The following is a 15,394-nucleotide window of genomic DNA, read 5'->3' as shown; positions in this document are numbered from 1 at the left end:
AATGAAGTCAAAACTAAAATCAGCAATGTAGTTTGGTAGTGGAGGGGAGCAGAATTTCCACCAAGTGCCATGTTCTAAAGGGAAGTTTTGGAGTTTCTTGTTCAGGTAAAACTTATGGGGGAAGGAAAAGGAAAACAAAGTCGATATGACGGATGTGTAGGATTAGGAGAGAGCCAGGACACCATGTTGGAACAGGTCATTTCCTACTTGCAACCTCCAACCTCTCTGCACATTGCCACCGACTGGCCCTTGTGCTTCGACAACTAACAGCACAATACAGAATTCCTAAGGTTGGGGGTGCAATGGTGTGTGTTTGCTTTCTCATCCCCACATTTTCAACAAACATTGCCTAGAGTGATACATTTGAGATGTCCTGTCTCAATTGCCTACTTCGGTTTCAGAGAAATTAACATTATGATTGGTATCCAGATATGCATGATGTTTATAGGATATGCATGATGTTTACAGAATGGAATGCTCAGGTGGTGTGGCACAACCAAGGAAATATTTGGGCCCAGATTCTAATTTACATTAAATGTAACATGTGGGTGCTTGGTAGGACTAGACTTAGTAGAACTGCAACCAAATATGTGCCAATATTCTGGAAGGGGAAAGGGAGACACCCCTTCTCCTCCCGCTTGCCTGATCTTGGCGATCCTTCCTTCACCCACCCACCCACCTACCTACCTGATTGTAGCACTTCCTGCTCGCCCCATCTTTGCAATCCTTCGCTTACCCCACCCACCTGTTCTCCCCACTTCCTACCTTCAGCTTCCACTTCTGCCTCCTCCGCCTCAGCAGACATATTTCCGGAAAACAGCTTCTGGAATTGCTGCGATGGAAGGAGGAAGAGTAGTGACGCGAAGGGGCGAGGTAGGTTTCGTGCCCGTCTTTGGGTCCCATGCTCTGGTGTGGCCGGAGCGAAGGAGCCAAAATGGGGTGGCTTCTGTCAATCCAGGATGACCCACTTAAACCGGGACACTTGGAGGTATGGAACCTATGCTATTTTCATTCCACAGCATGGTAAAAATCCAAATTCAAAGGCAAGTCAGGGCAGGGCAGGAATGAGGGGTTTAGAGAACCTTTTCTAAGAGAATGTAAGCCCCATTTTTTTAAAAAATAAATAAATGTGAGGCAGCCACCAGGAACATATTGTGGCACAGTTTCTCTGACTGAGGGAGGGCAATATTTATAGACCTTTCTCTTTTCCATTCACACTAAAAATGAGAACTCCATCATTCATTGGATGTGTTATTTATAATTTCATAAAGCTGTTGTGTGGCAGGGTTTATTTTATCTTGTGCTTAATGCCCATCAAATCATGGCACAGCGAGTGAGTGGGGTAGTCAAAAAGGGACTGTTCTCTGTGGAAGATTTCAGAGACAGCCATTTTATGTGGAACAGAGGGTCAAAGGATATGGATATGGAGCATAAATTCCAACTTTGGGCTGTCAGAAAAGGGAAGAGGGTATGTAATTGTCCTGACCACATCTCGCCATGCTATTCAGAATTTCCTTGCCATGCCCATGATGTATAGTAATGAACACAGATGCAGGACCCTCACCAAAAGCAAGATTGATGAAACCCTTCGAGTGAATAATTAGAAGGTGGTGATTACAGAAACAATAATTCATTAGAGGCAGTTCTGTGAAACTGAGGGAATTTGAAGGTAAATATGTCCATAAATCCTCAAGGTTAGATGCAGACATTTCAGCTTCCTCCTGCTCCAGTTTGATACCAAGTCAATTTCAATAAACACAATGGCAAAGCAGAGGGAGAATAAAAATAATATTATAAATGCGGCAAAAGCTCTTTTAGAGGACAAATGAAAAGTATTTTGTCTAGGGGCATATTTTATTGGCATTTAATACCTGCCTTTAGTTTTACAACCATTAATACAGGACTGAGTAATTCCAGCGCTGAGATTTAAAGAAAAAATGAATATAAATATTTCAGAATTGGATGCATTGTCATACCATACTCAACCTGCTATGTATGTAGACATATAAGGCCTACCAGTGAAAACAAAAAAGAAACGAAGTTATTGGTTCTTACGAATAATGTTTTTTTTTAGCTTGCAAGCCTGGGTGAGCTACCTCATATATTGGTCTCACCCCAGGTCAACTTTCTCTACTCACTTGTCTCCCACACCTACATAGGTCCTCCTTCTTCTAGGCACATAGGAAGCTGCCTTATATGGAGTCAGAACATTGGTCCACCTAGCTCAGTACTGTCTACACTGTGGCTCTCTAGAGCTTCAGACAGAGGACATTCTCAGCCCTACCAGGGATTGCTCTAGGAACCTTAGGCAAGCAAAGCAGATGTTCTACCACTGAGTTATGGCCTTCCCCTAGTTTCTCCTATTTCTCTGTATCCATCTGATCTAGCCTTTGTCCTTTTATCCCCTTTTCCCTATCCTCTACCATCCCTGGGTGTCTCTCACTGGCTTCCCAGAGCCTCTGGACTCAGCTACATTAGTAAAAAAAAACCAAAAAAAAAACCACCAGCATTTTAAATGTGTTATAAACATGCAACACCAGATGGCACTGTAGAGCACAAAACATTTCTATGCTGTTTTACATAAGGGTTTTTTCTTTTGTTATAACGATTTAATTTATGACTTATTTATAGTGTGTTTTTTCCCTATGTGTAGATCCACCCTCTGTTTCCCCCTTGATGACAACCTTTCACCATATTTCTCACTTTGCTCCTCCTGACAGCTAAGCAAATTTGGTTCCCTAACAGAGTATTCCATTCCTACCCATAGGTTCCTCATTTAGGCATTGGTCAGATTGCCCCTACCAAAACCCTTCATTCATCAACGCTCTGTTTTAAAACCTTGCCCCAACATTCTCCATGTGCCAAGCCATTCTACCACTTAGGTTGTTAAATTCTTTTAGCTATCATCTGTTCTAGTCTCCCAATTCAATGTCTCTATAATTCTGAGTCCACTTGATTTTCCCAGTGATTAATCAAAAAATAATTTATCAGTATACACACACACACACACACACGGACAAGATAAAATACAATATATGCTTTACCTCATAGGTTGCAATTTAGCTGGTGAGAACACAGAAAGATTATAGGGGATAGATAGATGATGATAGATAGATAGATGATAGATAGATAGATAGATAGATAGATAGATAGATGGATGATAGGCAGACATAATTCTATATGCATAATTAAAAGCATAGAAGATGGCGATCAGTGCAGCTAGCCTTAATCTTTCTTCCTGCATGATCAGTATTTGCAGATTCTGAAAACTGTTCTGAAAAGAGCAAGCATGGTATCTCAAGCTGGCCACTTCAAAATTGGTTCTTTCCAGTGTATTGGTTCCTTCCAGTTCAGGAATTATTATTACAGAGACCACACACCTTTCATGCCTGCAAGAGAGAAATAGGAAAGAGAAAAGAATTCCATGTGCGAGCTCTGAGTTCGTGTTGCTGAGGGCAGGGTAATTTGGTAGCCTTGTGCAAGAGCCATATAGCCTGTGTCCAGAGGCTTCCACAGAATCTCCCTAATGGTCTCCATTAGTAATTCTACTAATTGCAGCAATTACATGAAGGAGTTGCTGCTGGGGAGAGATGCCATTACACTTCTCCTTAACACACTGTGGTACATGCTGCTCGTTAATTAGAGCAGCCGCAAAAAAATAAAAAGGATCATCAGCTGGAAAGTGTAAGGAACATGTGCTGCAATTCACTGGGGCCACAGATGCTCTTGATGTGGCTTCAGCTTTTCTGAGCCAGACCTTCCACCCTACCTGCTGTGCTCTGACCATTCCGTTAACATTGCACAGGAATCCACCCTTGTGCATTTAGCTGGGGCTGAGTGTTTGACCTTATGTGGATGTATCTGGAAGACAATTTTCTGCCTGGCCTATTTAACATTGTGGCACATCTGCCCTGTTCAGTGTATACTCCGTGACCAGGGCAGCTGTCTACCAACTCTATGTGGTATGCCAGCTAAGAACCTTCCTCCCTAGCCACTGTCTTGCCAGAGGGGTACATGCTCTGGTTATCTCCCACTTGGACTGCTGCAATGCACTCTACATGGGGTACCAGTTAATCCCAAATGCAGCTGTCTGACTGGTGGCTGGGAGCAGCTGCCTGGACCACATAACACCGGTCCTAAAAGATCTGCATTGGCTCCCAGTACGTTTCCTAGCACAATTCAAAACATTGGTATTGACCTTTAAAGCCCTACACGACTTTGGGCCTATATACCTGAAGGAGCAGAAGGGACAAGGGTGGCGCTGTGTTCTAAACCACAGAGCCTAGGGCTTGCCAATCAGAAGGTTGGCGGTTCAAATCCCCGCGATGGGGTGAGCTCCCATTGCTTGGTCCCTGCTCCTGCCAACCTAGCAGTTTGAAAGCATGTTGAAGTGCAAGTAAATAAATAGATACCACTCCGGCAGGAAGGTAAACGGTGTTTCCGTGTGCTGCTCTGGTTCACCAGAAGCGGCTTAGTCATGCTGGCCACATGCTGTACGCCGGCTCCCTTGGCCAGTAAAGCGAGATGATCGCCACAACTCCAGAGTCGTCCGCGACTGGACCTAACGGTCAGGGGTCCCTTTACCTTTACCTGAAGGAGCATCTCCACCTGCATTGTTCAGCCTGGATACCAAGGTCCAGGTCTGAATGCCTTCTGGTGGTTTTCTCACTGTGAGAAGTGAAATTACAGGGAACCAGGCAGAAGGGCTTTGCTGTAGTTGCACCCATCCTGTGGAATGCCCTCCTCGCAGAAGTCAAAAAGTTAAACAACTATATAATTTTTCGTAGACATCTAAAGGCAGCCCTGTTTCGGGAAGCTTTTGATGTTTGATGCTGCATTTTGTTGGAAGCCACGCAGAGTGGCTGGGGCAACCAAGTCAGGTGGGTGGGATAAAAGAAATGTATTATTATTATTATTATTACTATTATTAACAACAGAAGCTTAACTGCACATGGCCTATAGAAACTATAGAAACACGGGAATCTGCCTTATGCAAAGTCAGACTATTGTCCATCTAGTCCATCTAGTTCAGTAATGCCAACACAGGCTGGCAGCAGCTCTCCAGGATTTCAGTCTTATTGGGAGTTGCCAGAGATTGAACCTGGGACCTTCTGCATGTGAACCAGATGCTCTACCACTGAGCTACAGCCCTTGCCCAACATGGGAGCAGGGAACCTTTGCCCTCCACTATGGCTCCTATTCAAATCATGCCTGTCCCCAACCTGCAGTTTGCTCCAACCTGAGCCCCAAATGTCCAGGTGTGGGGTCAGGGGCAGACTGGCTATTTTAGAAAAAAAAGATCATGTACTCACTTGCAAACCATGATTAACATGCACGTAGTTTGGCCCACAGTCAACATTTTTATCAGACCAGAAGGATTAGCTGCACAAAAGATTCATTCTGGCAGTGTCTCAATAATAGGATTATATTGTATCTATATTACTTGCAACCAAATTTTTATTCTATAGAATATGTGCATTTTACCTAAATGTACCTAGTAACAGAAATTTATGTTCTAATAGCATAGTACATATTGAAGTTCTACAGAACATAAATGTTGTGCATACAGGGCCAAACTTTTATTTGTCAACAAAAAACCTGCAACCATCCCTACCATTCCCCAAGCAGTGTTGCTGATGTCACTGAAATTCTGTAATATGGGGATACTAATACTGACCAAACTTAAAGGGTTGTCACAATGGTTTCTGAAATACTTTGAATACTCCAGAAGCACTTCAGAAGCACTAAATATTATAAATTCAAATGGGAGACATTGTGTGGCACCACAGGATTTTTTAAAAAACAAACTGGTAGGATGTGCATGTGTGTTAAGGTAAATAATGGCAACAATTAAAGGCATATGAAGCCAGGCATGTGCCATGACAAAATATCTGTGGCAAAGCCAAGTTGAGTTGGCAATAATTCTCCATAGCTCAATACTTGCTGTTGATGGTGCACCTTCTCTGTTGCTTATGGTTATGCTTAGTAGGAGAGATGTGGGTGGCTTTGTCATCTAAACCACTGAGCCTCTTGGGCTTGCCAATCAGAAGGTCGGCGGTTCGAATCCCTGCAGCAGGGTGAGCTCCTGTTGCTCTGTCCCAGCTCCTGCCAACCTTACAGTTCGAAAGCATGCCAGAGCAAGTAGATAAATAGGTACCACTGCGGCGGGAAGGTAAACGATGTTTCCGTGCACTCTGGTTTCCGTCACAGTGTTCCATTGTGCCAGAAGTGGTTTAGTCATGCTGGTGATATGACCCGGAAAGCTGTCTGCGGACAAACGCCGGCTCCCTCGGCCTGAAAGCGAGGTGCGCGCTGCAATCCCGTAGTCACCTTTGACTGGACTTAACCGTCCAGTGGTCCTTTACCTTTTTTTACTTATGCTTAGTAGTTATGTTCAATTGTATTCCTGTTTGCAGATTCATCTACTTGGGAGTGTCATTCTTTTTGTCTGATCACCGGTTCTTTCTTTTTGTCTCCTTGTGCTTGTTTCACTTGTCAGACAACAGATGACCTCATTTCCTCAGACCATTCAGCGGAATGTTCTAACGATGACGAAGACCTCATTGAATGTGAGCAGAGTGTAGGTAAGCCAGGTCAGTCTTATATTCCGCTTGCTTTCTTATTTCATTTTGCAGTTAACAATGCCTACATATATATATGTGTGTGAATGTATACATATATATGTACGCCTATATATGTATATGTGATATATGTATATATGTGTAGAACTGTATATCCGATATAAACGCATAAAGCCAAGCATCCAATCCCATGGAGTTGGCAGGAGCAAGACACAAATATGTCATCATTTGGAGAAGCCATCTTCGAAGGAAAACAAACATTCTGGAACCAGTACCTGCTCAGTTGGTCACCAACCATTGTGCTACATATTTGTAGTGGGGTTTTTTGAACAGGCCCTGGTGGGGAGAAGGAAAGTGGCATTTATTCTGGCATGTTAAAAGTTTGGACTACTGACTAAAAAGAAGAAGAAACCCCAGCATGCAGCTATTGTCATATCTGTCATTGAATTCTTCTTGATGGATGTGAAAATAGGCCGTGAAAGTTCCATGTGCCCATGGGATTTTGAATGTGGCTAACATGGCAGTGTACCCACTCTATTTACCCAAACAATTTGAGAAGGACTAAAGGATAGTCATTCCAAAATACTAAGCTGTGCCATGTTACCTGCAGCAGCGATGCTTCAAAATGTATCCACTGAACGGTCAAAACTTAGGGTGGCAATTTGAAACCGACTCGATTTCTCCCTTCGACCCTAGATACATTTTGATGGTTTGATGGCTTTTCTTCTGGTGGGATAGATATGACAGTATTAATATCCAGCAGGCAACTGCAGTCTATATTTTATTTTTAACTAATTCTTCCAAGTCTTTATTTTTTATTTTATTTCAAAGCTTGCCATGAGTTAAGCATTTCTATAATAGAGAACAGAATTTCATTGAATTTCTGTGTACAAAATTGATTTTTATAAGAATCTGTCCTTAAAAGTGAAACACGTAGACAAGCTTATTACTTTTGTTTTATTTTTGTTTCATTTCGTTTTAAAAAGGGGGTGATTTTATTATTTTGAAGAGGCTAATTTTTTCATTTAAAAAATTCTAAAATCCAAACACCAGATGGTTATGTTCATAGTACCCTGAAATGTTTCAGATTAATACAATAATAATAATAAAAGTCACCCAAGGCTAGTGCTTTCACATTTCTCTTCCACCCCTCATATTCTGCTTGCATTTTAGGGGTAGGACTTGCTCTGGCAGTAATGAGAACCACTGTGGCTTTGCATGTACCTGGGAAGTTCCATGATAAACTTAGAGGAACATAACATTATGAATTGAAGAATAAGTTGATACACAGTTCAGTCTAAGAAAATGGCAGAGTTGCTTTCTTCCATCAAATGCCATTGAAGCTCTTCAAGCCAAAGGTTTTGGCCTGCTTAACTACTGATATCAACATAAGCATTCTTGCAGCAGCCAGTGCTGATTGATAATATATTATCAAAATATATCCATTCGATGGCTGCATTCGCACTTGACACCAAGCCAAACTATGGCTTAACTTGAATGAGTGAACATGTTGGCTGCTGAGGAGGAAATTGCACTCCCCCAGGCTGTCTAGCTTAGCACCGTGTGGTTTGGCTTAGCCCAGGATAGTGGTTAAGGTCTTTCCTCCTCAGTTGTGATCTGTAGTCAAGATTTGTTCGTGGTTACAAAGGAGATACATTAACTGCTTCAAAGACTTTATGCTGTGAAGTGAAGTGATCTATGCATTTGTTTATTATTATCATCATCATCAACAACAACAACAACCACACTCCTGGGTTTGGATGACATGCTAAGCCAAGCCTAGGCTTAGCTACCATCCTGTACTGACCTAAAAGGCCCAGAGGGGAGCAAAACAGTTGTGAACTCCTCTCTAGGAATCAGAACATTCATGGAGTCCCACTAAGCCATACCTTGGGTTAATGTGATGCAAATCAAGCCATTGTCATGGGGCAAGTACAAAAGAACTTCCATTGACCATTTCCTTCTCACACCCCATGATTCTTTCCCCCAACTTTTTCTAATCCTCCCATTGTAGTCATATTCAACCCACATACATGTTGCAGAGTCAGCAGATGGGAAGGAGACAAGGATGGCTGTTCAAAACCACCCAACCCAGACTTTGTGCTCTGTTTACAAGCGCAAAGCAGTTACTATAGGGTTGTAGTGGTAGAGCCACAGATGATGGAGCCAAGACATGATAAGCTTGTGATAACCACAGAAACACAGAAAACCCAGCTGGGAATTAAACAGGCCACAACTTTATTGGTTACAGATGCCAGTAGGTTTTGGTGAAGGCATTGGGTGTGTATCCTGAATCAACCAGCCCATTTGCTGGTTATTTTGGCAGGGTTGATCAAGGTTAAGGATCACCATATGATGCACATCAAATTGGAGTGATCCCCCCACCAGGATCACCATTTAGGGGGTGCCATGGCCCACCTGTACCCCATCTGGGGCAACAGGACAGATGCACCCCCACTGATTCCATTTAAGGGGATACCCTGATCCTTTGGGGTGGAGGAGGGTACCCCCCTCCCCCGTCCATTTAGACTAAGGATCCAGCCCAATGCCTTATCTGCCATCAAGTTGTGACAGTCACTACGAGGTAGGCAAAAACCCCAGATGGGCTTAATTGTCTGGAGGCAAAATCCTCCATGGCCCCAAATAGGGCAGCCAAATCCTTCCATAGCAAGGTCCTCTGCCAGGGTTACCCACTCAACCTTGGGCAGCCCCGTCACATAAAGATCAGGCCATGCCTCTGGCTTGTCTGATTGGTTCCAACTGTAGGCAAGCCCAAGCATCCAGTGCAACAGGTGTAGGAGGAAGTGACGCTCTTCTGGCGCACCAGAGCTGGGAAGAGGCCCTGATCCACCACAACCACACCAAGCTGCAGCCCTGCTCCCTGCTCCCCAAATGTTGGCGATAAGCGATCTATTTCATTTAGAAAGGGCTAAAAGCACCAGAGTTGGTATTCTAAATAGCAGTTAAGAATCATTGATTCAAATTCCTCTGCTAATCTTTTAGGACCTCATTAAACTCTCCTACCCACTGCCTTTTTGCTGATTGCCAAGAAATTTGCATTTAAAACAGAAGCCTTTCTTCCCCTTTATCAATCTGCTCCTCTTATCCATTGCCTGCAGAGTTGTTGTAAAGGCAATATCACGAGCCACTTCCATGGTGATGAATTGCAGTGGCACAGAACCTTGAGATGTGGCATCAGTGAATGAAGCAGGCTGCTACAAAATGAAAAATCCCTCTTCATCCATAAAGATGCCGTTTGGGAACATAGGGGTCGTGCCATAGAACCACAGAACTGAAAGGAACATCAAATGAGACCAGGCTTTACTGCCAATGTGTCTTTTGCTTTGCTCAACTACTCCCAAGCTGGCGAAGTGTCTCCTTTCACTCTTTCCTGTCTTAAATGCTATAAATTTGTTAGCACTTTGGTCCACTCGTCCCCTTCTTTTTCCTTTTAGGGAAAACGCATTCAGCTCCCTCAAGCCATCTCCCTCAGTTTCACAGCAATGGGTCAGTGTGTCTTGTTGTTAACCAGAAGGTTGGTGTTTTGAGCCCACCCAGGCATGGTGGTGGGCAGGATTTCCGCATTGCAGGAGGAATTGGACTAGATGTCCCTTGGTGTCCCTTCCAACTCTAAGATTCTCTGCAAAGCAAGTGCTCTGCCTCTGAGCTGTGGTCCCTTCTCTTCTGCTTTGAGACCCATGAGTTCTAAGTGTGAAACAGCTCAAGAGATATGGGGGTGATTGATTAATTTCCCCATTGCATATTACACTGAAAACCCCAAAAAAAGAAACATACCGGTAATTTAGCTGCCTTCCCATGCACACTTACCTCAGAGTATGTTTTCTAGTGAACACTGTTGAATTTATGTGCATAGAATAGCCAGTGTTAGGACCATATCTGATGTTGCCCTTACTGCTGTGGGAGTTTGGGCAGCAAAGCCTCCTTCCCAGGTGACTCAGGAGCAAACAGCTGGATAAACCAGCTTTCCAACCACTTCCTATGACCCCCCTGACTGATTGTCAGTAAATTTGCATTTAAAATAGAAGGCATCCTCTTCCTTTATTCTTATCCATTATCCCTGGATGACTTAAGGGACAGCAGTTATTTCTTGAGGCGAAAACCAATGGGTTAAAAATGCAATGTAGTGTAGAGAAGTCCTGTGGTCCTAGTCCACTTTGCTGTCTTCAAAAATAAGCAGAAAATTCAACCAATTATGAAATTTCATTGTCTGAGGGAGGAAAAAATCATTGTGACAGCTGCCCATGAGGTTTTAGAATGATCCGTTTTGAGCTGAGTTTCCGAATTCATTTTATCTGCATCCAAAAATCATTATATCATCTCTTTTAATACCAAAATGAGAAATGGCCCTACCAAGCTGATTCAGCTTATTCCCAACTGTGCTAGACATCTGCTTGATCACAGGTAGCTGGTGGCTGGCAACACTGTGCAATCCAGGTGGACTTGTTACCTCTGGGTGGCTCCCAGCTAAGCCCTGTGTTATATTTCTGAGATCAAAGCAGAGTTAAAATGCAATGTGAGAGGCCTTTGTGTTGGGCTGAGTGTTACATAAATGGGGGGGACATTTTCATTTCCTCTCCCAGTATACAGACAGAAATGGACTGCATAATCCTATGCATGTTTACTCAGAAGTAAGCCTCACAGTGTTCAGTAGAGCTTACATCTCATGTAAGTGTGCATCAGAGGGCAGCCATAAATATGGAAGTGCTAATTGACTGTGTTTCAATTCACCCAAGTGTAAGTTTGTACAGACCATTGGCCTGCTCCAAAACCTATGCAGGGTGATGTGCAAACTTTCCTGCATGCACAGGCCCACCCATTCATTTCACTGCATGGAGGAATGCCTTCCATTGGATGTGAAGTGATTTGGTGAGCAAATAGTGCAGTAGAATGGTAGCAGTGAGAGGCAGTAACACTTCTGAATACCAGTTGCTGGAGACCACAGGAGGAGAAAGTGCTCTTGTGCTCAGATGCTGCTTGAGGGCTTCCTACAGGCATTTGGTGGGCCACTGTGAGAACAGGATGCTGGACTAGATGGGCCATAGACCTGATCCAACAGGCTTTTCTGATGTTCTTAAGCATCATGTGCATACAGAGCCTCTTTGGACTCATCTAGGCTTCCTTTTGTGCCACATTTCAAAGCACAGGTCTGAACTTTAAAACACTGTGTCTGAGTGTCAGTCCTTCCCTGCCCCCACCCCCACTTTTTACCACTGAATCAGAGCAAATGGTAATCCACAGAAACCCCAAATTGCTATTTGTTCCTATTCAGTGTTAGAGAGCAGGTTTTGCTGGGGAAAACAGGTAGGCAAAAAAAAAAAGTGCTCGGATGCAGAGTTTTAAAACATGGTCTAGTGACTAGAAAGCGTGGGGCAAAAGGTAACTGTGGATGAGTTATTTGGTAATTTTCAGATTAACACGGATAAGCAAAAAAAACAAACAAAAACAAACCGGAATAAAACTGCAGCCTGGTGTACTTATGGTATTCACCAAAACAAGAAGACAGAAACAAAATCTAGTATAACATTACTCCTTAGCTATGGTTTTAAGCCTTCTTTTTGCCCCCAGTGTTTACGCGGCTCATGTATGCTGACTTTAGTTTTATCATCCTGACAGCAATCCCTGCCTGCATTTTGTTTGTTTGTTGCAGAACAAAAATGTCAGTATATTTTATTCTTCCAAGAAGCTTGATAAGGTGAAGCTGACACACCACTGAATAAAGCCAGCAGGCTTTTCCTAACAAGCGTCTGCATAGAGCAAAGCTCCACAGAAATAAGAAGGTCCAAAGTGTATTGCACTAAAACATGCCAGCAGTAGTGCGAGTGCCAGGCGAAACGTGTGAAATCAGAGGAATGCTAGGTACATCTGCAAGCTGCGCATAGAGACTTGCCCTTTTAAGAATTTGCAGGCCACATAAGCAGTGAGCTTCTTCCGTCTGTGGCCAGTTGTCTGTGCTCAAACTCCAAAGATGTACATAAGCCTGAGCTGAGGGCCAGAACTGCAAAGACAAGGGCTGCCCTGCAACAAAGACTGCTTGATGGGACCAGGGCCAGCCCAAAACCATTTTCTTCCTGCAGCAAAGGACAAGATAGTGCCCCCCACCTGCCATTCCATGTACAAAAGTGGATTGGACTGGCAGGTGGATCTAATTTCAGCACAGTCATACCTTGGAAGTCAAACGGAATCCGTTTCGGAAGTCCGTTCGACTTCCAAAACGTTCAGAAACCAAAGCACAGCTTCTGATTGGCTGCAGGAAGCCGGACGTTCAGGTTCCAAAGAACATTTGCAAACCGGAACACTCACTTCCGGGTTTGCGGCGTTCAGGAGCCAAAACGTCCGAGTACCAAGGCGTTTGGGATCCAAGGTACGACTGTGTTGGCTAGTTATGGGGTGTTGGACAGGCTACAGCTCTATATACATAAAGGTGCAAGCCTTGAGGCTCAGGAGGAACAGCCATGGGGCAGCTGGTTCTTCCCCCTGGTTTTGCCACCTGAAGAAGTCGCTTCACTCGGCCTAATGATAGGGCTGTCCCTGGATGGAACTTCCTAGTTACATGCATTTTTTTTTCTTATGCCACACACACACAAAAAAGAAAGAGCAAGTTTTACTGATTGTTCATGCAGATGCCTTATAGGGTCCCTCTTATTTTAATTTGTATGGTTTTTTATGGTTTGATTTTAATGTACTGACCCTTCTCCTTTCTAAGCCCCAAAAGCCCCCTCAAGGATTTGATATCTATATGTACACTATGTACGATATATATATATATGTGTGTGTGTGTGTGTGTACATATATATATATATGTGTTATAGAATAACGAAAAACCAATTTTAGCAACAACCCTCATCATCCAGTCACGTTTACACAGAAATTCATGCCCTCATCTAATCCTGTCATCCACTAACGTGGAGAGATGCATGATATTGTTATTAATTAGTGTACAAAGCATGTCAAGTTTTTTTTTAGAGCATTTTCCCCCTTTAATTTATGTTAAGTATTTTTAATAATAATTTCATCCACAAGTTATCCTTGGGGAGGGCTGGGGCAGGGAGAAAAAAAATATACAGGTATATCTATCAATATAGCCATGGTTAACTCTGTGCTTATATTGGTAGATATACACATTGTATATATGTGAAGAACATTTTCTGTCGTTTCACCTCATCTTGTGCCGCATGAATTTTTGGTGGTTGACCGTTGCTTTTAATTTATTATTATTATTATTATTATTATTATTATTATTTCAGTCATGGTGGCACCATGCTGCCATTTTTTCTTTAATTTGAAATTCATTGCTGAAGTTTTATGTTTTATTTCTGGAGAAAGTCCAATGAAATAAGAATTTGGTCCACTCAAGAAAGATATAGATCTGCAATCAAACAAAGGCAACAAAATCTTTTCTTGCCATCCTAATTATTCCAAATTTTCCATATTGAAAAAAAAATCACCCAAGAAAGTTGTGTACAAAAGAATGAAGATTCTTGCTCCACCTTCCCTTATTTTATTCTGCCTTATCCCCCTTCTTTCTCCCCTGCCCCTCTGCTTCTGTGGAGTGTCTTATTCTCTTCTTCTTGGTAGACATATTTTGCTTTTTTTTTTCCAAAGTAAGAAATGTAACTATAGGGGAAAAGTCCCTCTAAAAAACCTCCTCCAGACCCCAACCCATTCCACACATACAAACTGCTGATGGCATAAAAAGAATTTTATTGCAAGTGCAGAATATCTGTTGCATTGAATTTATTTCTTTTGGGGTCAGTGCAAGCGCATTTTTGTGGCATGCAGTAGTTATTAGCTGACATAACTAACCATTTATGACCTCCATTGACTAATGCATGGCAACCATCTTGTTTCATCAGAGTGACGCATTCAGGCTAACCCAGCAATTCTATAGCGTACCTTTTGGGGAGCCGGGAGGATAGCTGTTTTAAGTTCTTAAACCATTTAATTTTTTATATAGTTGACTTTCTTACTGGATAATTTCTTCAAATACCATTGGCTACTTTAGCAGCCCCAGTGTTTATATTATTATTATTTATGTTGATTTGTTAAGGCTTTTTGCTTCCCTCATTCCCTCCCCAGTCTCCTTGGGTAGCAATCTTCTGTCTTGTCTGTGTCCATCTGTCATGTTACTGTGTCTTGGAATCCATGGTTCTAGTGTTGTGTGATTCTGTTCTCTGTTCGTAAGATGTTCTAATTCCTCGTTCTCTCTCACTTCCTCTCTCCTCCCACCTCCTCTTTCCCTGTCAATCTCTCCTAGAGGAAATTCCACAAAGGGGCAAAAACATCTAGCAATAGCTCTCAACACTAATTGCATTAGGAATCTCCAAACTATAGAGCAGCCTTTCCCAACCTAGTGCTCTCCAGATATTCTGCGCCACAACGCCCATCATTCCTGACCATTGGCCATGTTGGCTTGGGCTGCTGGGAGCTGTAGTCCAAAAATCTTGGGCAGGGCATGGGTTGGAGAAGGCTTATATGGAGAAATTTTATGGCAGAGACAAATTTGCAAGCGCTTTTTAAAAATAGATTTGGGTGGAATCAAATGCAGCTTGTCTGCTCACATAGCAGTTTTTGATCTAGTGGACTTATATGTTAATATAAGAGGAGGACGGGTGTTTTTTCCTGACTCCTGTTGCAGGCCTCTGTGCTCCCCTCCCCAAAATCTGTTCCATGTTTATTGGTAGACTTCCCAGAGCATCTTAGAAGGTGATGCAGGGGGCTGCAGAAGGAAAGAGAAATTGGAAAGAATCTCCTTCCTCTCCCCCAAATGACAGCATTGGATTCCGCCATATGAA

General features: G+C 42.9%; 1 protein-coding gene across 13 annotated transcripts in view; it reads left to right on the top strand.

The window, feature by feature from the left end:
• LOC117042284 (neurexin-3-beta) overlaps positions 1 to 15,394 on the top strand; it is a 421,258-nt gene that overhangs the window by 373,317 nt on the left and 32,547 nt on the right. For 7 of the 13 annotated variants that reach the window (XM_033141889.1, XM_033141851.1, XM_033141896.1 and 4 more), the window contains one exon: positions 6,500 to 6,593. In XM_033141889.1, the coding sequence (XP_032997780.1) occupies positions 6,500 to 6,593 (94 nt within the window). The remainder of the gene's footprint in view (positions 1 to 6,499; positions 6,594 to 15,394) is intronic. The other 6 variants (XM_033141904.1, XM_033141869.1, XM_033141881.1 and 3 more) reach the window with 1 other exon arrangement.

Source organism: Lacerta agilis, chromosome 1 (genome assembly GCF_009819535.1).
Source record: "Lacerta agilis isolate rLacAgi1 chromosome 1, rLacAgi1.pri, whole genome shotgun sequence".
Classification (NCBI taxonomy): domain Eukaryota; kingdom Metazoa; phylum Chordata; class Lepidosauria; order Squamata; family Lacertidae; genus Lacerta; species Lacerta agilis.
This window is presented reverse-complemented; position numbering and strand designations above follow the sequence as displayed.